Source organism: Gobius niger (assembly GCF_951799975.1).
Source record: "Gobius niger genome assembly, chromosome: 7".
Lineage (NCBI taxonomy): Eukaryota > Metazoa > Chordata > Actinopteri > Gobiiformes > Gobiidae > Gobius > Gobius niger.
The window spans coordinates 26,155,466-26,182,966 of record NC_136858.1 but is presented as its reverse complement, the minus strand read 5'-3'; the positions used below and the strand labels follow the sequence as shown (position 1 = coordinate 26,182,966).

Below are 27,501 nucleotides of genomic sequence, written 5' to 3'. Positions count from 1 at the left end.
AAAGACATTAACACCTCCTGGAATGTATAATTGCCTTCTCTATTTTATTTGGTATTTTTTCATCTTTTGCAAAGTTTTATTTTAATTTTTGTTGTAATGCAACTTCTCCTGCGTCATAAAAACGCGCCACATAGATATCCATAGATCACTGTGGAGCTTCCGCTGTCCCATTAGCGCAGTTCGGATCCATGCGCACTGTTGAGCGGTGCGTCAGGCTTCATGCTCCAAACCCTCCCGGCCTCTCTCCTCTCCACTCCTGTCCGACTGGTTTGTGTTAGCGACAGTTCAGCCGCTGTCTGTCTGACAGGCGCAGTCTTTTACATCCCCGGGGTACTCACTTGTCACTTCTGGCCGTGAAATCACAGGATCAACATCGCTGGACTCTATCGCTTTAGTTTTTAGCAGGACCTGTGGACGAGGTGTGGCTGAGTCCAGCTGGGATTAAAGCTTCCACTTGTTATTCGCTACACAGAAGGAGCTAACTGGGCTAGCTCTGACAACAACGCAACGCTTGGCTGCTAGCCTCTATTAGCCAATTGTGACAGTTTCTCCCTTTGGACCACACTAAGGTAGGAATACTTGATGTTTTAACTTCTCCAAAGGAAAACTGTTTGTTTTGTGCCGTGCCTTTAAGAATATTTGGACCAACATATGTAGTATAAAACTATAAATCTACTTCACGACTGCTCCCAGAACAAAAAAGGACTCAACACATGACAGTCTATCAACAAAAGTGTTGATGTGTGTATTTGTTAAGCTAGCATTTGAGTGTTGTTAACTTTTGGCCGAACAATTTACGCACCAGTTATCATAACATAAAAAAAATAATAATAGCAATGTTTTAGCATGAGGATCAGGTTTCATTTATGTCTAACGCAGTGGCGGTAAGCTTGGATTAAGTCCTTATATTGGCCTTCACCTACTGCCCTGGGAAGATTTGCTCCCTATTTAATTTTCTGATCATGCACTAGTTTATGGAAAATACCCAGCCAGTAACAGGTGGGTACATTTATGAATGGCAACATATTTTCTGGAGATAGCAATGGACGCCTAAATCCAAACTAGTAAAGTAAACAATGAAGCAATTACGTATTGATTTTATCACTAGAATAAATAGTAAATTGTAAACAGAGGCTTTTTAAAAAAATCAATAATGTTAGGTATAGGAGATTACTTTATTTATTTATTTCGTTTACACTGATGAATAATATACTTTGTTAACAAATATGTTAATAAAGTTAATGATTTTTCATCTTGCAACAGAAGAGAATATCGCTTGTTTAAAAAAATTCCAAAAAACATTGAAATGGAAAAACCAAAAGATAACTTGACATACTTTGGACCATGGACAGTAACTTGGACAATTCACACACTGAAACTTGGTGTGTAAACAGAAGAACAGTATCATCCTACCTAAACTTATGTTGGTCTCACTCGACTCTAGTAGAAGTGATAGAGTCAAGACAAAATACTTGTATGATAGGCCAGACCATTTACCTTTTTAATAATCAGTTGCAAAGGCGTTTAGAGTTTCAGTTTCTTGATGCCTTTTTGTTTCTTGGGTCTTCAATTCCAACCACAAAATCATGATCAAATACTTCTGGATTTATGGTCGACTCATGTGAATACTTGTACCTATTTATCCTGACAATTATATCTTCATCAATTTGACTGTGGGATTTGTTTTCGTTTTTAAGAGCTTTCCGAGACATTTAATCGGTAACTACATTCCAGATACACAGTTCTCTAGGGCTACAGTTTTCTTTCTGACAAGTATTGCAGTTAAATTTACAACTTATGTATTAACCTCATCATTCGGTTTGCTGCACACTTTAAAAAAAGAAGAAAGATCTTATTGTTCATCCTTATTCTGTGACCTGAGGGAACATGTCTGTCTTGTTTGAAGCTGCACACCATATTTATTTTGTATGTCTTTACTCTTGACTTCTGTTTATCCTTGTTTACTGCAATGCATGAGTTTATGTACGTAGTTTTGCACACAACGTCCCTGACACACTAGTATGTCTACAACCTCAGGCAGAAGGACATTTTGTTTTGTTTATTTTATTTATTTTTCAGTCAGTGGTAGTTGATTATGCAATGGTGAGAGCTATCACCATCTGTTATCGTAATCAAAGCTCAAGACCTGTTGAATTTGCTGCTAGTCAATAATTAATAGGCTAATACATGCAAAGCAAATGTGCGTTATCTGCTTCATCAGTCAACGTCACTGTTTTCAGACCAATAGTGGCTAAAATACACTGTATTTCTTTCTCAATTGATTTTAAATGATAGAAATATTGACTTTTGTTAATCTATATATTTATTTTGGCAAAAAGCACCCAATGCATGACTTAGGCATAAATTACATGGTGTTTCTAGTGGTACAAGTGCCACATATTGAGAACCACTAAACTATGTGACTGTAGTATGGACAGTATTGAATGTGGCCTGTCTATTTACCAACTTATCGTTGATTGGTTTTCCTGCCAGATCTGTTGAACTTCTTATACATCTAACATATTAGCGCGGACACTTTTATGATCATTATTTATGAGCTTGCAATACAATATACTTGCAAGCTCATAAATGAACATGGATGTTCATTAACATGCACTATCCCGACCAAATTAACAATTAAAATAACTGTCACATGCCGGGAAGAGCCAGAGAAAATCATCACAACACTACCACAACTATAACTGGCTGTTGTTGATAATATTTAGTAGCTAATTGCAGTCATGTCGGACTCGGCGTCATGTTACCGTCAGCTGCCTCTGTAGATTTGAATCCATAATGAGGTCCTTTTTCCACTCGAGGCGTGTGTGTGCAGACGTAATGTTACTTTGTAGCATTAAAGAAGCCATGTTACAAAGTTCAAGATAAAGCCTTGTATTTCAGGCGATGCAGCAACCTTTTATTGGTCGGTGTAATTTAATTAAGAAGCAGTGGGTTTAAGGACTATTGCCTTGGTGCAGACTTTGTGGTTTGGGTGTAATACAGTATTTGGATTATTTACATGTTTCTAATATAAAAGATCAAGCTCAACATTTGTGGATATTTCTTATCTGAATTCTATATTCAGTACAGTAATAGTACTATTCCATATGAGTGAGTGACGTTAGCATAATCTACAAACCTAAAACGACATGTATTAAAATCCTCTTAGATTTTATGTGAACTGGTGGGTATCTTCTCCTCAGCTGCTGCTCACATAGCAACCAGCATCATTTGGAAATGTGGCACAGAGCTGCTGAGTCATGCTATAATGAGTGCTGCTGGTAAACACCAGAAACTTGGGCTATTGAACGATTGATCATGGAAACCAGATCTCAAGTCCAAGTTCAAATCTCATTTAGGATTAAGATGATACACAGATCTATGTGATATCTTCCGGGAATTTTCAACACTTGAAATTTGACATGGGAATTAATTGGAAAATATGTGAATTTATGTGAATTAACACAGCTGAAGGATTCTTATTTACAGACAGACACATTGAAGCATAAAAATTTGATTGTTACACACTGAAATATCTACCACCCATGGAGATGAAAAGTCTCAAAGAAATAATCTTCGCCATCTGAAACCAGCGTTTCAAGAGGACATTGTTTTAGGTTGTGGCCGACTCATTTCATGTTCGTTTCCATCTTGCATGTATTCATCAAGTTTGTGCAGTATTTCATCATCTCTGCTTGTAGTTAAGGCCTGCACAACCTTGTTTTATGGTATCAAGAAATCAATTTAAGCCCTTGTCTGGACAAGCTGTTGCTCTGAGGGTAAAGAACAAAAGTAATGTTCTAAATCTAAGTACGTTTAGGAACAGTTTAGAACAGAGAGATGTGAGAAAGAGAAAGAGATGGTCACATTTATGTGGCGCTTTTCTACCTGCTTGAGGCACTCAAAGTGCTTTACAGGAACCACTCACCCATTCACACTCTCATTCATACACCAATGTCAGACACTGGAGTCAAGGTGGGTGAAGTGTCTTGCCCAAAAAGAACAAAAGAAAGACGGGGCGAAAAGGGAGAGAGAAAGAGAAAGAAGAGTGAGAGAGAAGAAAGAAAGAAAGAAAGAGAAAGAGAAAGAAAAAAAGAGTAGATGGAAAAGAGAATATAGTGAGAGATCTGTCCTCATCAGACCTAGAGAAAGAGTTCTGACTCCTCATCAGACCTCATGAGAGAGAGAGAGAGTCTCCTGTTTATGGCATAAATCCTTTTCTGTCCTTGAATCTTGACCGTCTTAAATACGGCTTCAATCTTCTTGTCCTTGCCTTTCTTAGTCCTGCAGTCCTTCCAGACGTTGTGCTTTTTGCCCTGCTCTGGCCCCTTGATTTTCAGCTGATCTTGCAGTTTGTCCGTCTGTTGCTGTACGCCTGTCTTCTTGCGTTGTATGAGTTTGTCTAAAGGGACGGGAAATCCACACTGACATTTACACTTTGGTTCAGATTCTCATACAGTTCCTCCATCTGTTCATGAAGAACGCTTGTTTCCTCACTCCACCTGCTTCTTCTCCTAGTGGAGTCTCTTAAGAATCAGGTTTCCGTTTCTGCTGCAGCTGCTCTTGGAGTTTCTGGGCGGATTCTTCCAGCTCTGTCTTGGCCTCCTTGAGCTGCGTTTCTAGGCGTACAATGGTCTCTAATGTTTGCGTTTAAGACCTTTTGAACTCTTCTGCGAGATAAGTGTTCATGCCTTCCAAGTTGTTGATTATATCCATTTTATTGAGGAGATTTAGCTGCAGCGTCTGATTTGTGCTCTGCTGTGAGTCCAGATCCCCTTTATTGGGGTCTTGTAACTCTTTCCTCAATGGTCTCCTTAGCCTGTTCTGCGGTGTTGGCATTAACCGCATTCATGGACAGCTGATCTTCCAGAAGAGTTTTAATTTCCCCCTCCATCTGGTGGACTTCCATCATTGCAGCATTGCTCGTCTCGCAGCGCATACTGTTCGAGCCTGAGACTATTCTCTGTCAGCTCCTGTGTTTTCTGGTCCAGCAGTTGTTGAAGCAATTGTGTTTTCTGTCCGACCTGTATTTCCAGGTCTATAATCTTCTTCCGAAGACGTGCGTTTGAGCTGCCCATAGTTTGACTTTGCGCATCTTGGCACCAGTTACTAATTTCTGGTTCAATCTTGCCTAGGGCCCCAAATTGGCTGGCCTGCTGCCCCTCGCTCTGCACCTGCTCTTGCCATGAGATTGACCCTCTCAGCTGAACTCGGCACAAGCTGTAGCTCCTGGATGAGCGTGGCATCTGAAGAATGATTTTCTTGTTTAAAACTGAGAAATCGGCGAAAGACGCTACCTGTGTGACAGCATCAGTCAGTCATTGTACTCTCTAAGATTATTTTACTCTGACCAGAACGACAGGAACCACCTATGCGAGTACCTCCTGAAGCAGCCTGTGCACCATCTATACCCAAACCACAGTTTGAGAAACACTAGTTTAGTTAATTTTGTGATAAAAGAAGTGAAAATGTAAATTTCACATCTCAGTTCATTGTTCCACTAGAGCTCTATTATAGTCTCCTCTGATAATGAGAAACTGCGTATAATCCAGTCATATTTTGTAGCAGAGGGATTTGAGTTGTGGCAGCTCAGACGGGTCCATTTGAAGGCTGGTGCGGTCCGGGCTCTATCGCCTTATTGTTGGTCTGCGGCTGCGTCCCTCCACAGTGATGTCACACACATTCCAGGCAGCAGATAAATGAGTCAGTGTTCGGCAGATGAGCAGCTCCGCGCCGGACCCTGGAAGTGGGGCGAAGGGCACGGCTCAAGCCTTCAGAGCGACCTCCAGGGCCAAAGGGAGAGGGCTTTACCTCCACAAGCGACATGTGGAGAGTAAGGAGGGTTCACCACACGCATGCACACGTTATCACCATCGATTTTGAAAGTGCAACTGGCAAATCGCAAAGACTGCAATTATTTTAGGCTGTACAATTGAGAAACACAAGACATTCTGTCTCCATGGGGTTTTGTGTATAAAAACGCCAAATTCTGTTGTTTAGACATGTAGTAGATATTTCGAAATGTTGTGCACATCAATATATCTTTTCCAAAATGATGCAGTAAAGTACAGTTTTTGTGGAAATACCCATTTGTTTTGTCCAAGTTTCATCTGACATGTCAAATTGCTAAGCTTGTCTATTTAATAATTATAACATAGTTGAAAAGGAATTTTATGCATTATTTATAATTTTGTGTGTTGAATTGCTCCTAGGGTAAATCTTTGGCTACTAACACTCTAGACGACGCACTTCTTTTTTTCCCCTTCTTTTTTTAGATTTAGACCAAAGTGGAACTGAGTGGCTCTTGTCAGCCATATAACCCAACGGGAACAGAAAGTGTACTTTAGGGCAAAAGCCTAAACTTGAGTTTGACATGCAAAACCAACATGTGACTTATGACGAGGCATTTCTGTGGAAAACATGTTAATCAATGTCAGCAGTTTTGTTTACGTTTAGCTCCACGGGGTAAAGACGAGGCTGGGGCATCTTTACTCTTCAAACTAGTATAGCAAGTTGCAAAGGGTGAGAAGGAGAGACAGACGAGATTTTAACATTTGAAATGTATTTGTATTTTGTATTATTGTCTAAAAGCTCCATTCTAATCGATTTCGTGGCCCATGTTGTCAGATCTCCACCATGCTGCAGTAAGTGATGCTCCCAGTGCTGGTCTTCATGATGGCGGCGTGGGGGGCACAGGGCTGCAGTAGCACGGGCAACTGTACCACTCCGTCGCCAGAGTCAAGGGATTACTGCTACTCGGCCCGAATCCGCAGCACTGTGCTCCAGGGGCTGCCCTTCGGAGGAGTGCCCACCGTCCTCGCCCTCGACTTCATGTGCTTTTTGGTAAGTCTAACACACCACAGTGAATTATGTACTCTGTCACTGCATACTATAAAGGTACCGTTTGTTGATATCTACAGGTAAGGCATGTATCTACTACCCTTCCTGAGGTCACTTTATGCAACAAAACCACCCCTGAGCAGATTATACAACCCTTGTTTAGGAGTTCAGTGTTTTGTAAATGAAAGCCGCACTCAGGGATGCGCTGCTGCTGTGTGTGTATACAAGTGTTAAGTATTGTTCTTGCTATGCGTCTTCTAGGGGCTGCTGGTGGTGTTTTCGTTCTTGAGGAAAGTTGCATGGGACTACGGGCGACTGGCTCTGGTTACAGACGCTGACAGGTAAATAAAGCTGCTCTGACATGGCTTTAAGGTGACACATCATAAAACCTTTTTAGATTTTTAATTGTGTCTTGGATTTAGAGGGGGACAAAACAGGTTCACCTTGTTCAAATGTTATGTAGAAGTTGTTATGCATTAGACGAGGCAAGGGAAGTTTATTTGTACAGCACACTTGACAATCATTGTAGAATAAAAGCAAAGAGAGCAGTTTAAACACTTTGAGGCATCGTATACAGAGCTACAACAGTACTGATGTGAATGTAGAGGCTTTTTTTGTGTGCAGATATTGGCGTCATGAAACAGTTTCCATCAGTCTAAACCTAAACCCAGATCTCAAATGTTTAGGAAAAATGTAGTGTAATGCCTTATTAGTATTTTGTGAGGTTGTAATTCCACCCGAAACGGTTTTAAATATAGTAAAATCTCCTCTTTTGTTGTTAAGACCTGAGATTTCACACCTTACAAATGGTTATGTTTTGCAAGCTTTTTATTTTATTTTCCTCCATAGATATAACAGCGTGAGGATCGTTATTAACCTTTTTCTCTCTTTCCCCGCTCGGTCTTAAGCGTACATAAACCGTATGCGACACAAAAGAAGTTTCACAAACGCACTCATTGACATCTCAGTCCCTGATCCTCATGTGATGTCCGTTTTTTTCACAGCTGCAGCCGGTGAATGACGAAAACATGAAGCGGCTGACATTGTTGCTTTCTGTACAGTCTGGTCGACAGGAACTAATGCAATATGCGCAAAGTGCTCGATTAATGCTTTTCACATTTTTAAAGCTTGTGTAAACAAAATAAGTCAATTATAGGATTGGGGAAAGGTAATGCGTGCTTTATTGTCACGGTAGGGATTTTTTTCTTCAGGACATTATGACTAATCCAGGAACTTAATCAAGGACTATATCAAGCCTAAGCCAGTGACTAGACCCGACCAGGACTCTAGCAGGTTTAACTCATTTCAGGCCTTGACTTTTTGCTTCAGAAAGCTGGGCAAGAATAAACAGGGTCTTAGTCAGAATGAATCAGCCTTATGTAACACTGTGACTCTCACCACTGTTTGAGAACCACTGCTCTAAGGCCTGAAAAGACTTGACACTGCGCTCGATCACCTCCATCTCCTGCTGTCCTGGTGCACGGTCCAAAGCCACTATTTTTGCAGCTGGATTCGAGCAGCATGGAGGACGTGGGCGACAGCATGGGATGGTTATGTCACACATTAGAAATGGCCTCATGTCACTTCATGAGCGGATGTGCTCTGCTGTCTCTCTACATTTCAAGTATCTTAATTTGAGCCAAAGAATGAATCACTCAAACTATAAGGGGAATAGGATATGAGGATTTTTGATGTGCTGTACATGCCTGGATTATGTGTACGGTGGTATGTCTGTGTTGTAAGAGGCAGGGTTCATCCCATGGTCGTGAGAAAATACGAGAGATTTTGGACGTTTTTAAATGGATTTTTTGAAAAACGTTTTACATTTAGAGTTGATCAAAGGTTTGGAACTCCACTTTTGTGCTCAGGATTGCAAGCCATGTATTTTGTCCTTGTCAAATCCCCCCCAAAAGAAATTACTTAGTCTGAGCTCATTCCTAACTCATTTCTAAACTCTTCTCTCACCCAAGGAATGAGCATGTTTCAAACCCTACAGGGAAAAGAGCAACAAAACAACCAGACTGCACCAGGCTTTTTGTTTTTTTGGCCTCAGTGCCACTTCCGGGTTTGCAATCGCCAATAATAGTTCATAATCAGGCACACACTATAGAGGCCATTGTCTGCAAACACAATAAACTGCAGAAGGGTAAAATGGATTTCCTTGTTCTACAATACAAATAGCTTAAAAATAGGGAAACGTGGGTACAGCACCTTCCTTCAACCTTCCTACAACCTTCCTTAAATTATACATTAAATATTAGTGCTAATGTATGGTAAAGTCAGGCAATTTCTTTCTTACGACAATAAAGACTCCTAGCAAGAAAAGCGTTGAAGTGTTGCACAATGACACTGCCTGACTACTGGCTATACAATTGGTATCTGCTCATTTTGTTGCCTTTACAGTCTCCCTCTGAACCAGAAAAGCCCTTAACGGTCATTTCCTCTAATTATGCTGAGTGGCTTTGTTTGCTTTTCTCTCCTCCAGACGAATGGACCAGCAGAGATACAGTCGCCTGGATGATCGGGAATAGTATGTTTTCGTCGATTTTTAACGAACTCTCGACGTCTTTCCCTCCGCCTCTTTTATCGTGTAACATTAAACCTAACTCTTGCCCACTCTGTCCAGGCTGCGGTGGGTGTCGACTAGTTCTTCTTATTCTCACTTGGTTGAACCTTTCTCCCTTGTTCTTAAGGTGTTTTCGCTGTACCAGACCTACTCACTTTTCTCCTTTTTTCCTCCTTTTTTTTTTTAAAGACGTGCTGCGAAAAAGCATTTGCCGCCTTTTGGATTTAGATTCTCGTGGATTATGTATTCCTACACCTTCAGTTGTGGATACTGTCTTGTCTTGGGTACACAGGTTGCCATACAAAACAATACAGCCGCCATAAAAACACAAAACAAGCCAACTTTACAGTCTTACATACACACGGTCAGTCTTCACAGCTGTTTCTGAAGTTACTGGTGTAGACTGACTGAAATGTGTGTCTTGCCTAAGTAAAGCATTGGTTATAATGTGACGAATAGACAAAAAAAGGAAAAAAATCCAAGCGGAGGCCTATTCTTTCCCACAGCACTGTCCCTCTACCGGCCGCCTCTGTCCCCTCTCACCTTCTTAATGAGATCTACTGTATGTGTGCTAATCTCTGTATTGACCTCTTTGTGAAGCTTCTTCAGTGTGAGCGCACCACACGAGCCACACAGGCCGGACGTGTACAGGGAGAGGTAAAGCTTTCGTGATCTGTGCCGCTGCATACAGTGGGTTCTGGAAGTATTCATATCCATCTATTTGTTCCTAATATGATGGCGTCTGATACTAAAAATGCTAAAACTTATAAGAATCTGCACTCACTCAGGCTTTTGTAGATGCAGTACCTTTTTGTATCATTTGGTACTGCATGGACTTTAAACTTTTCAACACAAATTACAAATCGAGAGCAAAACAATGCAGTTGCTGTAGTCTTATGTGTCACTCTATGAACTTTCTGTTAGAATTTCTTTTAGAGTGATGAGTGCATATTTTTTTACCATTAGAAAACAATTTTAAGTCATTTTAGTATCAGATGCTTCACAATAAATATCAAATAACTTAAAGAGGTTTGAAAACTTTGTGAACCCACTGCAGACACAGTGCAGAAGGCTCCTTGTGTTAGAGATAAGATTAGCCCTCCTGACTTATAGGAATGTGTCAGAGGAGGGCTCTGCCTCACTCCTCGTCCCACTAGACGTCTTAGAGTAACGGTGATGTCATCCTCTTAGCAGTATTAAGCAACAGGGATCCAAGCAGAGCCTGTGTACTGTGCCAGTGAGTCAGCACATAAATTTAATATGCACAGTATCATGCAAATTATAGTCTTTGTCATATTGGGTGCAGCGCAAAGAATGTTCAGCTCAGGTTCTTGAAGTAAATATTCAACCTTTTTTTCCATACACTTTTCTTTGGGGAAAAGCATTTAAAATAAGCTAATCAGCTATCTGTTCCCTCATGACTCAACTCAAGGCTATAAAAAGCAGTTTGCCGTTCTTCTTCATTTAAAATAGTTTAATTCTTGTAGTGTAATAGACTGTAGTTGTAATTTGTCAAAGTACCTTATTTTCCGGACTTCCGGTGTATAAGTCGCACCAGCCAAGAAATGCATAGTGAAGAAGAAAAAACATATATAAGTCGCTCCAGAGTATAAGTCGCACCAACCCGGGCATGGAGACGTAACTGCACCATTGACAAGCCTCTCCCGCCAGCACGTTGTTCAAGCATCCATTTGTGAACTTGTTCCTCGAGCTGCGGTTATCTAGCTTTTAGCCCGCGATTAGCTTTATTGTTTTCTTCATTGCAGTTAGAGTAACCTTCGCTTTTCGCCAGCGGTACAGGAGTAGCAGATGTTGGTACACAAGCCTAGAGCACCCTCTAGCGCAGACCTGGGCAAAGTACGGCCCGCGGGCCACATCCGGCCCGCGAGATGATTCAGTCCGGCCCATAACTTGTAGGACATAAAATCATAAGCATGTCAAAAAAAAAAGTAAGTCTCTAGCTCATTCCTGTGCGGAGTTATGATTTTTTTTTTTATTACCAGAATGCTCACTCCAGCCACTAGGGGGCAGAGTAAATAAGATTAAAAGTAAAGAATTCCACAGGTGTCCAGCAAAGGGCACTGGCATAATAAGATATAAGGATATAAACAACACATTGTAGACAAGTGGGAAATGGACAGTCTGCCCCTGGGCAGCTGTGGCTACAATAGTAGCTTACTACCACATAGTGCGGAGTGAATGAATATTGACTACAATGTAGCAGAGACTTGTGACACAGGCTTGTAAAGTGTAAGCCGTTTTAATGAGGCTACAGTCCTGCCAGACTCATCATTATAGATTTATTGAAAAAAAGTCCTCAATGTATTTTCCCAATCAAAACATTTTATTTTTATTTTGGAGCTTTTGTTTATGGACCCCGGCGATACACTCCCGATATATTATACTTATATCCCGATATAAGTTTGAGTTATTGTTGGTGCGGCCCTCCGACTCAATTCAGGCTCCTCATGTGGCCCCTTATGAAAATGAACTGCCCACCCCTGCTCTAGCGGCTGTCAGTGTAAAAATAACAAACATCTGAAATTACATATTTTGATATATAAGTCGCACCTGAGTATAAGTCGCACCCCCAGCCAAACTATGAAAAAAAAAAAGTGCAACTTATAGTCCGGAAGATACAGTATGTAAGTTGTTGTTGTAACTACTTGTTGGGTTGTATGTCCACTTTTTTCTGTTTTTGGGTAGTTGCTCTGCTGGACAAGCGTAATACAATCACCTGTTAACCTTTTTCTCTTGTGAATGTTCTCCCCTGTTCTAACCTGGACCTCTTCTTCTTGTGGTGTAGTTTAGATGACTACTGTCCTAACGTTGCATGGAATCTGACTGTAGAGATCCATTGATGACATTGAATTAATAAACAGTGAGTGGACACACAGCATTGAATCTCTACAGTGGATTCCAGGGCGTAGTATGCAGAAATATGTGTGTGCATTGTTGTCGTCTTTTCCATGTCGATGCTAATTCCTGTGTGCTGAGACATCCTTCCTGTTTAAACGCCGATACAAGGTTGTTGTGTAACTTGGACGGCATGTTGTTTTTTTTTATTATTAGTGTGGCGTCAACAGTGACTCCTGAAGCCAATGAGAGATACGAGCGTCTCACGTCAGTCTCGAGCTCAGTGGATATCGACCAGAGAGACACGGTAAGCTTTGCATGACTTCTTAACCCCCATCCGATCAGGGCACATGTTCTCCAGTTGGGCTTTACCCAATCCCTAAAAACGTCTTGATAAAAGGGTTAATATAGCATCAAAAACAAGCCGTAAACAAGGATGAAAAAGCAATAAAAAAGTACCGAAAAGCGACAAAGCCGTAACAAAAATGCAAGAAAAATGTACAAAAAAGTGATGAAAAAAGCAAGAAAAAAGTGATGAACAAGTGATTGAAATTGTACAAAAATGCAACAACAAAGTGATGAAAAAGCAACAAAAAAAGTGATGAAAAAGCAACGAAAAAGTGATGAAAAAGAAGCAAAGAAAGTGAAGTAAAAGCAACAAATAAGTGATGAAAAAGTGATGAAAAAAGCAACAGAAGTGCAACAAAAAAAGACAAACACAGCAAAAAAGTGATGGAAAAAGTGACGAAAAATGATGAAAAATCAACAAAAAAATTGACAAACGCAACAAAAAAGTGAAATAAAGTGATGAAAATTGTACAAAAAAGGAAACAAAAGCAAATAACACACAAAAAAGAAGCTTTTAGATTTGGGTAAAGCTGAACTGGAGAAAATGCTCTTGGTTAAGGTGGGGGTTAAGAGGTTTAATGTTTGTTTTTTTTTTATAATATTTTTTATAATATTACATCATTTTCACTCATGTTTGTCCTCTGTTTTAGGGGTTCTGCTCATGGCTGACGGCAATTTTCCGCATCAAGTGAGTCAATATTGTAAATGCATTAGTCCTGTACAGCGCTTTTCCAGAGTCGCTTTGAAATTTCATGCATTATTCATTCATTCTCTGTACTCGGTGGTGCTAAAATACTGACCTGAGTGCTAGAATAGAACGGGCAGTCTCTGGGAGTGTGGGCGAATCCGTTTGCAAATGTCTGGCTACAGTAATGTTGACAAGCACCATATGAAACAGAATTAATGTGGTTTTCACCCTTTTGACCTAGTAACATTGTTCAGACCCAAAAGGCTTTAACTTCTCACCTCATGCTCTCCTTTTCTATTATAACTGAGATATTAACTCCGGGCGTGTATTTTGCAGAGACGATGAGATCAGGGAGAAGTGTGGGGAGGATGCCGTGCACTACCTGTCCTTTCAGCGGCACATCATTGGTCTACTGGTCGTGGTCGGGGTGCTGTCTGTGGGCATCATTCTGCCCGTCAACTTCTCCGGAAATCTACTTGGTGAGTTCAAATGTGAACGTATGGGCGCCACAGTGGGTCACCTTGTTTGCTTATCTCATACATTTGCATACTTAAAGGAACTTACTGAGATATGTTCGTACCTGAGCTTAGACGAGTTGATGCGTGTCTGGTCTTTGGTCTTTTTGTTTGACTGAGCGCAAAGATGTTGTCAGCATTTAGCCTCTCCTTCCCTCCTTTATGGGGCCTAACGGGGTGAAGTTAGAAGCAACCAAGCTCTTCCACGTTTTCCCTATTTAAATAGCCTTACAATATAGTACCCCTTAGTACTCTGCTTAGAAAGTTGACATGTTTAAAGCAGTACTAAGTAACTTGTTTTCCTTAATAAATCCTTTTCGTAGTCCCTCTGGGGGTAATTCAAGTGTTAATGGGATGATTGGGGGGTCTTTCATCTCCCCCCGGTGTCTCTTGCCAGAAACTTCGCTGCCACCATGTCGAAGTCACCAATACACACTAATGGAATCACGAAGGAGAAGCTAACGGGTAAAGCTAACTGTGGGCTAGCGCCACTTAAACAGTATTACAGCCAAGTTTGAGTGAAAAAAAATATTTCCATTGTGTAATTGGATGTACAATATCCCTCTCTCCCTTTGTCTTTTCTGTCAGCGTAGTGTTTACTCTCACGGACAATTAATGAGTAAAAAAACGCAACATGCTACAACACCTGCACTGGCGCTTATGGCCTCTAGGGGCAAGAGTTACTCGGTACTGCTTTAATTTTGTGTCACAATACTTGGCTCGTGTAACTACTTATGTGACCTTATTTAAATGAGGAAATTGGAGAGGCTAAATGCTAAATGCTAACAACATCTTTGGTCTTTTTGCGTGACAAATGCACAAAGACTAGACAGGTACGCATCAACTCGTCTAAGCTCAGGGAAGAACATATCTCAGTTTGAAAAAAGCGGTGGCCTGTTCCTTTAATGTTACATGATTCCTGCTTCTGTTAACATGTCACAACATATCATTTGCATTGGCTTGGGGCTGTTATAGAGAATGTACCTGCTTGCAAATCAAATAAATTAAAGGAAATATACACAATTTCTAGTTGTTTTTTTTTACAAAAGCTTTACAGATGTCCTTGCTCTACATCTATCCAAAAATCATTGGAGAGTAACTGTGTAACTGCTTAATCTCATAAAATAATCACATTTTTTGCTTCGCAGAAAATAATGCTTACAGTTTTGGGCGAACCACTATTGCAAATTTGGATGCAGAGTGAGTGTTTTCTATGAAATATTATGTTTAGTTTCTCAGCACATTTCTGCCACCTTTGTCACACGTCTGCGTTTTCCCATTTTAGTAATGCACTGTTGTGGCTGCACACGACCTTTGCCTTCCTCTACCTGCTGCTGACCGTCTACAGCATGAGGCGACACACGTCAAAGATGCACTACAAAGAGGACGACCTGGTGCGTGTCGATTTCACTGCATTTTTTTTATTTTTGAGAACATTGAACAGACGTTTTTTTCTTATGTTGCCTTTTCACAGGTGAAACGCACTTTATTTGTGAATGGAATATCAAAATACGCCGAAGAGTGGGACATAAAGCAGCACTTTGAGTGAGGACTTTTTTTTACATACTTTTACTACTTAGCCGGATTTTTTAAATGATGTTCAGTTTAGGTGAAAGTGAATATTTTTTTAATATTAAATTCAAATGAAGGTTGATCATGTTTTATATGAGGTAAAATGTATAAATGTAGGGGAAGTAAGGTAGCTAATAAACAGATTTTGTATGATTCCTACTAGGGCTGAAACAACTAATCGATTAATCGACAACTAATCGATTACTAAAATAGTTGTCAGCTATTCCAGTAATCGATTAATCGTTTTCTAGTAAACACAGACTAAAATTGAGCAAAAAAGACATGACAATTATGTATTTTGGATGAAAACCTACTTTGTTTTTTAAAGTTAGGGTCTGCAGTGTTTTGTACATCGTAAAATTCATAAATATCTGTCTTTGTCTCGTCTAATCAAAGCAGAATTAGCACAAAGAGCCTCCTACAAACGTTTACTTTAAGTTTACTCCATCCACGTGTCCTCAAGCGGCGCCACTTTAGCTTTATGTGATAAAAAAATTGAAAAAAAAAAATACAATTTCCATGCACCTTTCACAGCCAAGCGATTAATCGATTAATCGTAAAAATAATCGGTCGATTAATCGATTACCAAAATAATCGTTAGTTGCAGCCCTAATTCCTACACTGAATGAGTAAAGAGGAATTTAGAAAAAAATATTTATGCAATATTGGTATATTCTCTAAAAATTTTACTGACATGCAGCTGTTTTTGTTCACTACTTTGTGAAAATCAGCCGCACACAGTGATGAGAGGTACTTGGGGTACTAAGAATGTGTGTTTCCTTTTTAATTGTGGAACATCATTATCAAGTGTATTATTGACTTTATCACAGAATTAAATCATCCCTAAATAACACAAGGATGTGAGACCTCACGTCTTGCCATTATTATGGAGTTTTTGGTAGAAGGAGGAACTAGTGCAGAGGCTTTAAAGTGGAAAATACCAATCTGACATCAGACAATATGCAAAACATTGCAGAGGGAAGGAATTTGCTAAATATGTCTTGCTAAATATTTACACAGTTGTATTAAATGAGCCTCTTTCCAGTCAGTAACTGCATTATGAGCCATCCCCCTTCCTGTTAAAAATCACTATATCACCCCGGCCCATGTGGCAGTGGACAATGGCGAGTCTATATGCTTAATTATCCGTAATGCAAACCCTATGAGGGAGGTTATGCAGGTCATGTGACCGCATGAATAAATGGGACACGTTCTTCTTTTTTGTTCAAATAGTATTAACTAAAATCATATTTGGTTTTGCTCCATTATTGGCTATAACATTTTGTCTTGTACACGACTTCAAGGACAAACCCTAAGTAGTTAAATAATGTGGAAAATACTTTGCCTTATTCCATGCTTATTTGGTTTTGGTATGAAAAGTTGTGGTAGTTGCAGTGGGGCAGGGACAATATGATGGATTTCTTTTATGTAGAACTATTAACTGTATAATAACCTATTGCTAAATCACAAACCTTCCTATTTTGTTTCTAAGGCAAGCATATGAAAACTGTATCGTCTTGGAAGCTCGCATCTGTTACAACGTGGCGAAGCTCATGTATTTGAACACTGAAAGGTACATCTCAGTCTTTTCCATCTCGTGCTGTTTGCGTCACTGGAGTGGTCGTCTTTTTGCTTGACACAGCGTTTGTTTTGTATACAGGAAGAAAGCTGAACGCAATAAGAAGTTCTTCATTGACCTGCAGAGCAAGGAGCACATCGCCACCATGATCAACCCCAAGCCCTGTGGACACCTCTGCTGTTGCATCATCAAGGGCTGTGAGCAGGTCAGACCACACCTAACTTCTATGTCGAAAACTCACGTAGCGTTGCAAGATGGCGGCTCTGGGAAGCACAGCAGGAAGTACAGCGTCATACAGGAGAAGCCTTTATTCAGAGTGAGAGTTCAGGTGGTTCTGTCTCAACGGCTTTGTAAAACTGTGCTGCAATTTGATGGAAAGCTCAGATTAATCATTTATCATTTTATTGTTTGGGGTTTTTATACTTTTTAGGAATGCAAATAAAACGTGCAAGACTAAAGGTTAATCTCCAGCATCATTGTTATCACATTTCACAAATGACAAAACATGCAAGACACACAAGAAAACTATGTGTTTATACATGTACTGTCTGCGTACATGCAGGTGCTCGTCATATAATTAGAATATCATGAAAAAGTGCGTTTACTTCTGTTGTTCTATTTGTTGTATGTTATTATTTTGATGATTATGGCTCCATTTTGAAAATATGCAAATTTTCTGAGATTTTTAATTTGGGGTTTTTACAAGCTTTGAGCCATAATACTGAAAATGATAACAAATAACCGCTACATATCTCACTTTGCTTGTAATGAGTCTATCATCATTATTAGTTTCACAGTTTAAGTTAATTAACAGAAGTAGATGCACTTCTTCATGATGTTCTATCTAAATGACGAGCACCTGTATAAATATGGTAATGTTGGTACTACATGGGGCAGTATCAGATGGCAGCGTTAACCTAGTACTATTGGATGCTTAAGAATATACAGTGCAATATATTGTAGGACAGCATTCTTGCAGACTTTGATTCTATACATCAGAAGACTATGTAAACTGATTTCAAACGGCAACTGTAAAGTTTGTAAATAAGCATTGTTTGCTTCAGCCTACTTTTTTTTTTTTTGTCTGGCTACTTGCGCAATACCATAATGCATTGCGCCTTGGGGGGTTCGCTGCTGTAAACAATATGGCGTTGCGAGCTGTCATCGAAGAGACTAATATTAATCTTCCAAATACCATCAAAAAAATATCTAATTCCAATATACCAAAGCTTTACAATAAACAATAAACATTGAGGCTATACAATATAGCAATATGATCATCCTTAACTCAAGTTTAGAGAAAGTTACAATATTGTTGTGACGCTGTTTTACTCAAAAGCTGAGCATTTATAGCCCATTCACATTTTGGCCTGAGTATAGCAGGATCAAAGGTCCCAAATAAAATGTCAATTTTTTTTGACTCCATAAAAATAAGTATTTAGCTTTGTGCAAATCAATACAGGCTTTGTCATACTTTTTATAGACTTCAAAAAACAGACATCTAGGCAAGGCAAGGCAACTTTATTTATACCGCACATTTCATACACAAGGCAACTCAATGCCTTGCCAACTTTTAAACTGTTTAAATAAATTCCTCATTGGTCACTCGTGATGTGCACTATTGCATTTTGTACATATTTTCCAAACCATGATGACATTAAATCTTGTGATGCACAAATTGAAACCTTTTATCGTTCAATGTAATTTGTGTTTGTCCTGAATTTTATATTTTAAAATAGGCTGCATCTGATTTTTTTTTGTACAATCCCAGCCCTTGATGGTAATTTATAAAACATGGTTTTGTGAATAGTTACCATTTACCTTGTGTTATTTGATTTATGTATGAGCTGTTTTTGGCGAATAGTTTTTGCTTGTGCTAATATTGTACGTATTGATTCTTATCTGTTCATTGTGAATGATCACAGGAAGAAGCAGTAGGCTATTACACAAAGCTAGAGGCCCATCTGAGGGAGGACTACAGAAAGGAGCGTGAAAAAGTGAACAGCAAACCTCTGGGAATGGCTTTTGTCACCTTCCAAAATGAGTCCATAACTGCGCTGTAAGTACTTTGTTAAAACCATTCATCACAACTATATAAAGATCATTACATTGGTCTTGCAGCTTCTTACTGTACATAACTTTGTCTTTGTTTTTACTTTTCAGAATCTTAAAGGATTTTAACGCCTGTAAGTGCCACGGCTGTTATTGCCGCCGAGAGCCCAAGAGCTCAAACTTCAGCAGCAAACTCCACACGCACAACTGGGCGGTTTCTTACGCCCCACATCCACAAAATGTTTATTGGTGAGAAAAAAGTCTGCACTCGACCCACACAGATGCTTATTTTACAACTGCTCGGAAATGCTCATAGACACACACAATATGAATGAATAAATTAGCCTTTTAGTTAAGTGAAAGTTAGTTTAGTTACAACACTTCCTTTTTAACTTTACTGAATAAGGCCAAAGCATGGTTCTAGTTTCTGATCAGTTTATCAGCTTGACAACTAATAAATATAAGTCAAATTAAAAAAATGTTTTAAACCTGGGGTACCTGACTTTTAGTTGTTGAGTAAATATATTTTTGCCACGTCAGAGTATGTTGTAAACACAGCCAAAAAAAGCGTTGCATTGTAGAAGCAGAGTTTATTTGTGTAATTTATTGTGGTGGTGGTCTCCACTTTTTCACGTTGCCAATGCTCAAAGTTGTTCACGGGCGCGAAACGTGCATATAATTAATTTGCTTGAACAATTCGGATGTGCAGGATAGAAACAAGTTTGAATTAAAAAAAATCACATTTTGAACAGGAATAATCAGGTGATTATGTACCTTGGATACAGTGTTTTTCTTCTGTTTCTTCTGTTTTTTCATATAAAACATTAACATCTTACCTTAACCATGTGCATTTTCTTCAGTTCAGTTTTACCCTGGCTGGTTTGACTGGTCTACAAAAACCTAAGACCTGCTAAACTGATCTAAATGGATCTTTTTCCTGTTGTTGCCGTGTTGTCATTGGATATTTGTCACTTTTTTATTGCATTATTGTCAAATATTTTGCCACATTTTTGTTGCGTTTTCATCCACATTTTCCTTTTGTTCTTGTTGCGATTTTATGGGTTTTTTTTTGTTTTTTTGAGAAGCTTTTACATTTGGGTAATGCCAAACTGGAGAAAAAGTGCTCGGTTCAGGATGGGGTTAACAGGTTAAACATACCCTCGCTACATTTTAAGTTTATTGTTATGATAATTGATGATTAATTTCAAACCTACTCTTCTACAGTTCTGACTAGTTCTTAGTTTTTGTTGTATAATTTGTATTATAACATTGTTTGTTACGTCACAAATTTCCCAGACTTGAACATGGACATTAAAACAAATTGTGATGCATGACTTACATTTTTAGTTTATCGCTCATGTGACACTTCCCTCAAGACAGTCAGTATGACATATTATTTCACGTATTATTATTTCATTTAATTGGGTTAATATTACCATTTCCAAACAAGATGAGACGTCATTCAGTAATTCACAGAACTCCGAGTGTTTCCACTTGACTCTTAACTTAATAATCAAGCTTGTGCATAAGCTGTTTGTACATCTTCATTCATTTTTTTTCTTCTTTTCAATCCACAGGGAGCATCTGTCCATGGGAGGATTCTACTGGTGGGGGCGCTGTTTCATCATCAACTGTGTGCTCTTCCTGCTCCTGTTCTTCCTCACCACTCCGGCCATCATCATCTCCACCATGGACAAGTTTAACGTCACCAAACCAGTGGAGTACCTCAATGTAAGTACGGCACAAATCACTAGGAAGCACCACATACTGGCTGCTTCATATATTACATGTTAGTATATTTTACTGCGATATCCAAGGGCACAGGTTTGTTGGGGACACTTGAAAATGTCATGTATATTTTCCAGCTTCATCGCTTAATTACCTTCTCTTTTGTCTGTGCTTTGTCCTTCAGAATCCCATCATCACCCAGTTCTTTCCCACCCTGCTGCTGTGGTCCTTCTCGGCTCTACTTCCTACTATTGTCTACTACTCTGCCTTTTTCGAAGCCCACTGGACACGGTATGACCTTCGTTACAAACAAACCTTATCTGATTATGGCTTTTAAAGCTTTGTTCAGTTTTTTATGTTCTCTTTTTGACCTTAGATCTGGGGAGAACAGGACCACCATGCATAAGTGCTACACTTTCCTCATCTTTATGGTTTTGTTACTGCCCTCCCTTGGACTCAGCAGGTATGACATCCTCCATTACCACTCCATTACTCCCATTGGTTTTTCAGTCTGTGGTCTTGTCAGTCATGAAAAAATGTTGATAACTAAATCCCCCCCTTTTTGCAGCTTGGATGTGTTCTTTCGCTGGCTCTTTGATAAACGCTTTTTGGCAGATGCTAAAGTCAGATTTGAGTAAGTTGCAGCATTTCATATTTATTACACAATATCAGCTTGTTTTAGTTCTGTAATTTTTTATACTTTTTCCCCAGATGTGTGTTTCTTCCTGACAACGGAGCCTTCTTTGTGAACTATGTGATCGCCTCCGCGTTCATTGGTAACGCCATGGACCTGCTGAGGATACCGGGTCTCCTGATGTATATGATCCGCCTGTGCTTGGCTCGATCCGCGGCTGAACGGAGAAACGTCAAGCGGGTTGGTGTATTTCTCCACACTACATATAGCATTTATGGCAGTTTCTACTTATCAATTACAGCCCCTAGGTTCATATATGAATGTTATGGCCAGATTCCACATCATGTGTGCGTGCTCTGCCCCACACTGCAGTAAATAGAGCTGCTTTGCCAGTCCGCCATTCTGCTGCTGTTCGATTAAAAATAGGAGTTGAGGCTATTGTAGGATTATTTTCCCCATATTGATCAATCTTGATTTTCGATTCGATTTTTTTTTTTAAATAATAAATTAAAAACGTCTTGCTGATTCATGCAATTAGATACATCTTTTATTCAAACCTCAGCTCAAACAAAAACAAATGCTTTCATCAAGTCTCATTTAACACACAAAAGTCTTCCATTGTCTCGACCAAACTCCCACTGTTTTGGTACGGTTTGTGCCAAAGAAATGACTGTAAACCTGTCGATTTATAAAGACGATTATGGAGATTGACCAAAGTAGAGATTGCGATTTAGATATTAGGCTATTGTCTGCTCCGACAGACTCTGGCCAGTTCAAGCTCCACAGTTCAGATTGTACCTGCCAGTGTTTCCCAGCCAGGGGTACTTGGACCCATGGGGATACTTGAGCAGGGGGAAGGAAAGATAGGTTAAATTATTTTTTTTCAGCAAAAGGTTTGTTTTTGAGAATATTTTAGCTGCATTTTGAACACAACGCACTACTAAATACTGAATAATCTTTGGTCACTCTGTAATAATATTGGCAAGATCCTAGATATGGGATACTGGGAGTATAAATGAACAACAAAAGGGGAACGTGAGATTTAAAAAAAAGTATTTCTCACACACAGTAAAAAAAAGAAATTGTAATTGTATGTGGGTTTGTTGGTGCTTGATAGTTTGATTCTTGTAGAGTACAGCCACTCATAATGTTTTGAAAGTCTAGCAGATCATCCAAACTGTGCAAATGACGATGTGGGCACAGCTGCTTGGTTAGGAGCTTGGTTAGGAGGCTTTGAGTGATATCAGCAGAAGAGGTTACATAGATTTATATAAATGCGTAAATATTATTATCCGTCACTACTATCACCAGATTCAGGGCTTGTACGCTCCTTGTTATATCTTTTTTGTTTGTTCTGTTTCCAGCACCAAGCATATGAGTTCCAGTTTGGCGCGGCTTACGCATGGATGATGTGTGTCTTTACTGTGGTGATGACCTACAGCATCACCTGCCCAATCATTGTGCCCTTCGGTGAGTGCTGCCTCTTATCGACGTCTATTACTGGGGTAGTGTTTCATATTAAGCCAGTGCCCTAATTTGATAAGAGGAGTGGGCTGGGAACAAAAGGCCAAATGTTGCATCTGTTGGTTCATTGAGATGCTTATCACGTAGTCTTAACGGCATTATATTCACTGTATGTGTTTCAGGGCTAATGTACATGCTGCTGAAACACTTAGCGGACAGATACAACATGTATTACGCCTATTTGCCTTCCAAACTGGACAAGAAGATCCACTCCGGAGCTGTTAACCAAGTCGTGGCAGCTCCAATCCTCTGTCTGTTCTGGCTCCTTTTCTTCTCCACTGTTCGTTCAGGTAAGACAAGGGCGCCATCTGCTGGTTACTGCCATGTCTACAAAAACTTGCTTGTAAACAGCAAATGAATAATACCTATTTGATAAATTGTATTTGTTATCTATGACAGAAATGCTTACATATTAAGTTTATGATAATATGATATAGCAATGGTGTAATTTTTTGCCAATATATGTACAGTCCTTGTTTTATTATCATTGCTTGGTCACACTTTCCCCCCCCTTTTTTTTTCCCCCCCTAGGTTTTCCAGCAGCGACTTCCATGTTTACATTTGTAGTTTTGATCATCACGATCATCATCTGCCTCTCCCACGTTTGTTTTGGACACTTCAAATATCTCAGTGCCCACAACTACAAGGTAAAAAGCACCGCCCTCCTCAGTTTTGTCTACGATGCTTTTATTTGTGATATGTTTAATCGCGATGATGCTTTCGCTGCAGATCGACTCGCAGGAGGTGGATGGGATGGAGAATGGTCGAGCAATGGGTAGTGCAGAATCGGCGAAGGCAGCGGTAAGTATCAGGATATCTCGTATTGTGTTCATTCATTTTGTTAAAGTAAAATACAGATGGACTAGAAGACTAAGTATAAGGATGGTTGCAAAGAAGATATTTCAACATAACGAGGGAAATGTACAATGTAGTTTCCTCTTACAACTTTACCAGACTAAACTAAATATTTGTGATTGTGATTGTTTTCAAGCTATAACTTTGGGGCACAAAAGAAAAAGCATCTATACATGCAACCTAATACACATAGCACTCACTTATCAACAGTTGTGCTAGTTAGGGTACTAATGATGGTTAATTAGCTCTTAATTGGTATTTGTAAAGCACTTATTAACACCTATTTTGCACGGCCTTATTCAACATCTTACTAGCTACGAACTAATACTTTCCACATTACTTCAGAATGGGGAACATATTCTCTGATACAAATACTTAGAGGTAATTGGACATAATTTAGGCCGTATGATTTATTTCCTTGCTAAAGGTTTCGTCCATGTTTATCGAGAGATGTTATTATTGTAATAGCCTGTCACTTGCCGTACCCCTAATCAGGGAGTGAGGGTTAGATTTAGGGTTAAGAACGACAAGTATGATGCAAGTTGTTGTGTTTTGCTCACGCAGATCTTATACATAGTTTTAGAAACTAGAAGGTCTTTGCTTTCAAATGAGGTATCACACTGGCATATAGGCTGTAAACTCTATGGTCAATACGCTTTGAGATTTGGATATGCAGAATTGATAACCCTAAGCTGGCAGATAACAGGTTAACAACTAATAAGGCCGTATAACCAGAATCATATTAACACTATAATTAATGTCCAACAACGTTCTAATTTTGGGCTGATAAAATTAAGAATTAATAAATAGGAAACTAATTAACCATCAATTAACCAAATAGGACTAAAATAAAGTGATATTGATTTGTTTCGGCTATATATGAATGAAATTTGGATCATAAAAGGCTTGGTAGAAATTGAGAACAGACATTACTTGGTTACTTGAAGGTTTGGAGAGCTACTGTGTGCTCCTGAGCTACAGTTTTCAGAGCTGGTAGTGTGCTTTATCTAACCGTTTTTTCACCCTTGTTTTCGTGCAGCAGCAGATGTACATTGCTCAGGTGCTTCAGGACCCAAATTCAGAGGAGGGCGGTTCAGGGAGCGGTGACGACGGCCAGGGCTCCTCGCAGGACGAGGAGCTGATTAACCAGAACGGCCTGAATGAGGACTTCCAGTCGGGGGAAGACAGCCTCATCGACAATGAAGTGCGGCACTGATCCGGCCGGGACACAAGGTTAACGTCAAGAGTGCACTGATCATATGATTTTACCTGAACTGAGCCCCCGGGTCTCCAAAGCATCTCAACCTCGCTCGAGGGACAACACTAACAGAAGCACATCGCCTACTAAGAACTAAATCGACAAAGTCTCTGCTCGGTCTCATCGCAGCCACATCATGTTTTAGGGAGTTTACTCTGGACTATGAAAGGTAACATCCCTCTGATGTGATAGAGACTTATGCTTCAAATGAAGAAAGGTTGCCTTGACTGTTCGGGAAGTGATCTATTTCTTTAGTGTTGCACTAGAAAAGCTTGTGTGTCACAGCGATACAATAGTCCGGGATGCCGACGTTTCGTCTAAAACTGGACCAGTTTCCTTTATTACTGCTCTAGACGCTTCAGCAGCTTCATCAAGGGGAGTCCACACCAGCAGAGTCTGTGGTCTGTGTAATTGCTCCCAAACGGTTCTTCCAGCTTCATTAAGGCCTTTCAACTAAATGATTGATTGCTACAAACACTCCTGGGCCTGCACAGCTAGAGCACTGTAAGATAACCTCTGCTGACTTATTTATTTGTAGGCATGTTGTAAATGCTACCAGCCTAGGTGCAATCCTAAACTGTGGAGTATAATGCTTCAAAATCTTCGCACACTACATTAATTTTGGACTGCTGTTGGACTGCTCCTCCAGTAGGGGGCACTCCTCACAAGGACACCATGGACATGTGGTGCTTTGCGAACTGGAGAAAGGCCTCTTTTCTCTGGGTCAGTTGTTACCAATTGCAACTCTTTATTTGTTTGTGTGTTTACATCTTCAAGTAGAAATCGCACACTTGAACTAGCATTGACTAAAAGGGGGTCGCTCATTGTTTATTGAATGAGTAATGTGTAGCCTATCACGTAGACCTCTGTCTTATTATGTTTTTATAGGCACTTAATCATGTTCAGCAAAAAATAAATCTTCATGGTGGCCTCCATTAGAGATTGTCTAGATTGTCTAGCTAAAATGACGCACTTTTTAAGCTAACATATCAAATTCTAGACTAAGTTGCACGATAAAGTGAATTGGTTACATCACGGATTGAGTCTTGGGCAAATAATTGATTTTAATTATATAGCTTTTTGTTCTTTTTTCTAAAGTCCTTTAAAATAAGATAAAGGTATCCGCACAAATACTGTGGTAATTTCTGTGGTAAAACCTGCCAATCTGTGCAACGAAAGCTAAAGATCAGCTGTTTCTTAATCAATCATGCCCGTTTATATATAAGCCCATAGGATTATGAACTAACTCAGGATATCTGTACCTTAAGTTAACACTGAGTATTCCCAATAGTAGGATGGCTTTTCAGAGTCAAAAGTACCACTACTATTTTTCATTGTGGACCAGTTGACGTTGGACCATGATTTGATAAATGGTGACCAAGTATCTCACTGCTGCTTTGAGAACTATTCTGGGAAATGTGCACTAATCCAACTTTCACTCAAATGATTGACACATTTTTGAGGAGCTTAGACTTGGGTGAATGGCCCGTAACCTGTTCATATGCTATACCTCCATCTTGTATAGTGTAAAAAATATGGTACTCTATATTTTCACCATCGGGTCTGCTCTTCTGGTCATGATGAGGTGATTTTAATTTCATTTTTATACCTCTTAATTGTTTTATACCTCTTGAATGTGTCGACGTGTCACAATAACCTACTGTTCAGCTCCAGGGAAATACTCTCGGCAAATGGATACAAAAAACTGAAACACTGAATGTAGATTGAGTCTCATTTCTGGTTACATTGAAGTGTTAAATATGTGGCTTCTTATTAAACCTCCTTTTTGTTACGGCATTTCATTTTGTGCAAAGATCTGTCCGTGCTTTTCCTTTGGAGGCAACAGCACAGTGGTATGACTGTTTTTGACTATTTTTTTTTCTTCTACTTAACTTTTCTTTTTTTTCCTCTAAGCAGCCGAGTAGTCTCGATTAAGTTCTCAGTTTGTACAATGTACTCACAATGGGTGTTTAAATGCCTGTCTTAACTGTGCACTGTTAGAATGTATTGTTGTGTGTGCTTTCTGTCTAATTTTTAGTTTTGCATTTTTGCTAGATAGAAACAATAACACTAGACTGTCTCCAGTTTTTCCAAAGGGCCATCTGTTTGACAGACCTGTACTTCCCCCAAGCTCTTTACACAATAAATATTTAATCTTTAACTGTTTTTTCTTTGCGCCTTATGATTAGGATGTTGACATCTACACTCGCTTATATATTGTGTATTGTTTCTCTTATTTTGGTAGCAGAGATGTGCAATACTCTGTAAATCTAATCATAATCACAAATCATGCCATAAATGTCTGTATTTCCAAAAGGGTGTATCCTCGGTACGTGATTACTCGATTTATTACAGTCACTAGTGCAACCCCAAGCTTCCAACTCATTCTTTTATGAAAACATTTTTGAAGTATCAATACTCTTCCAACAATTTGTGGTCACTCTCGCACTGTGATTGAGTGCACAAGGGACAAAAGCTTTGTTTTA

General features: G+C 39.5%; 1 protein-coding gene across 3 annotated transcripts; it reads left to right on the top strand.

The window, feature by feature from the left end:
* Positions 1-162: 162 nt before the first annotated feature.
* Positions 163-27,153, top strand: tmem63ba (transmembrane protein 63Ba). 3 transcript variants are annotated; one of them, XM_079559726.1, is made up of 24 exons: positions 163-569; positions 6,628-6,843; positions 7,102-7,181; positions 9,326-9,370; positions 12,479-12,569; positions 13,261-13,298; positions 13,635-13,777; positions 14,962-15,013; positions 15,099-15,207; positions 15,288-15,358; positions 16,878-16,958; positions 17,046-17,169; positions 18,890-19,023; positions 19,128-19,265; positions 20,594-20,747; positions 20,929-21,035; positions 21,121-21,207; positions 21,313-21,378; positions 21,456-21,618; positions 22,743-22,848; positions 23,025-23,192; positions 23,434-23,549; positions 23,632-23,703; positions 24,800-27,153. In XM_079559726.1, exons 2-24 carry the CDS (start codon positions 6,652-6,654, stop codon positions 24,971-24,973), a joined length of 2,511 nt encoding a protein of 836 aa, XP_079415852.1. In that variant the 5' UTR covers positions 163-569; positions 6,628-6,651; the 3' UTR covers positions 24,974-27,153. The 3 variants fall into 3 exon arrangements, with proteins under 3 accessions (XP_079415852.1, XP_079415851.1, XP_079415853.1); XM_079559725.1 differs by having other exon boundaries at positions 164-569; positions 24,797-27,153; XM_079559727.1 differs by lacking the exon at positions 9,326-9,370 and having other exon boundaries at positions 164-569; positions 24,797-27,153.
* The last annotated feature ends 348 nt before the right edge of the window (positions 27,154-27,501 follow it).

What these genes read in the sequence shown, in the direction of transcription:
- tmem63ba (XM_079559725.1), top strand. Translation starts at nt 6,652, where the DNA reads ATGCTCCCAGTGCTGGTCTTCATGATGGCGGCGTGGGGGGCACAGGGC. An exon ending in CTTCTCCGGAAATCTACTTG is followed by an intron (nt 13,778 to 14,961) that starts GTGAGTTCAAAT and finishes TTTGCTTCGCAG; the next exon opens with AAAATAATGCTTACAGTTTT. An exon ending in ATTGCAAATTTGGATGCAGA is followed by an intron (nt 15,014 to 15,098) that starts GTGAGTGTTTTC and finishes TTCCCATTTTAG; the next exon opens with TAATGCACTGTTGTGGCTGC.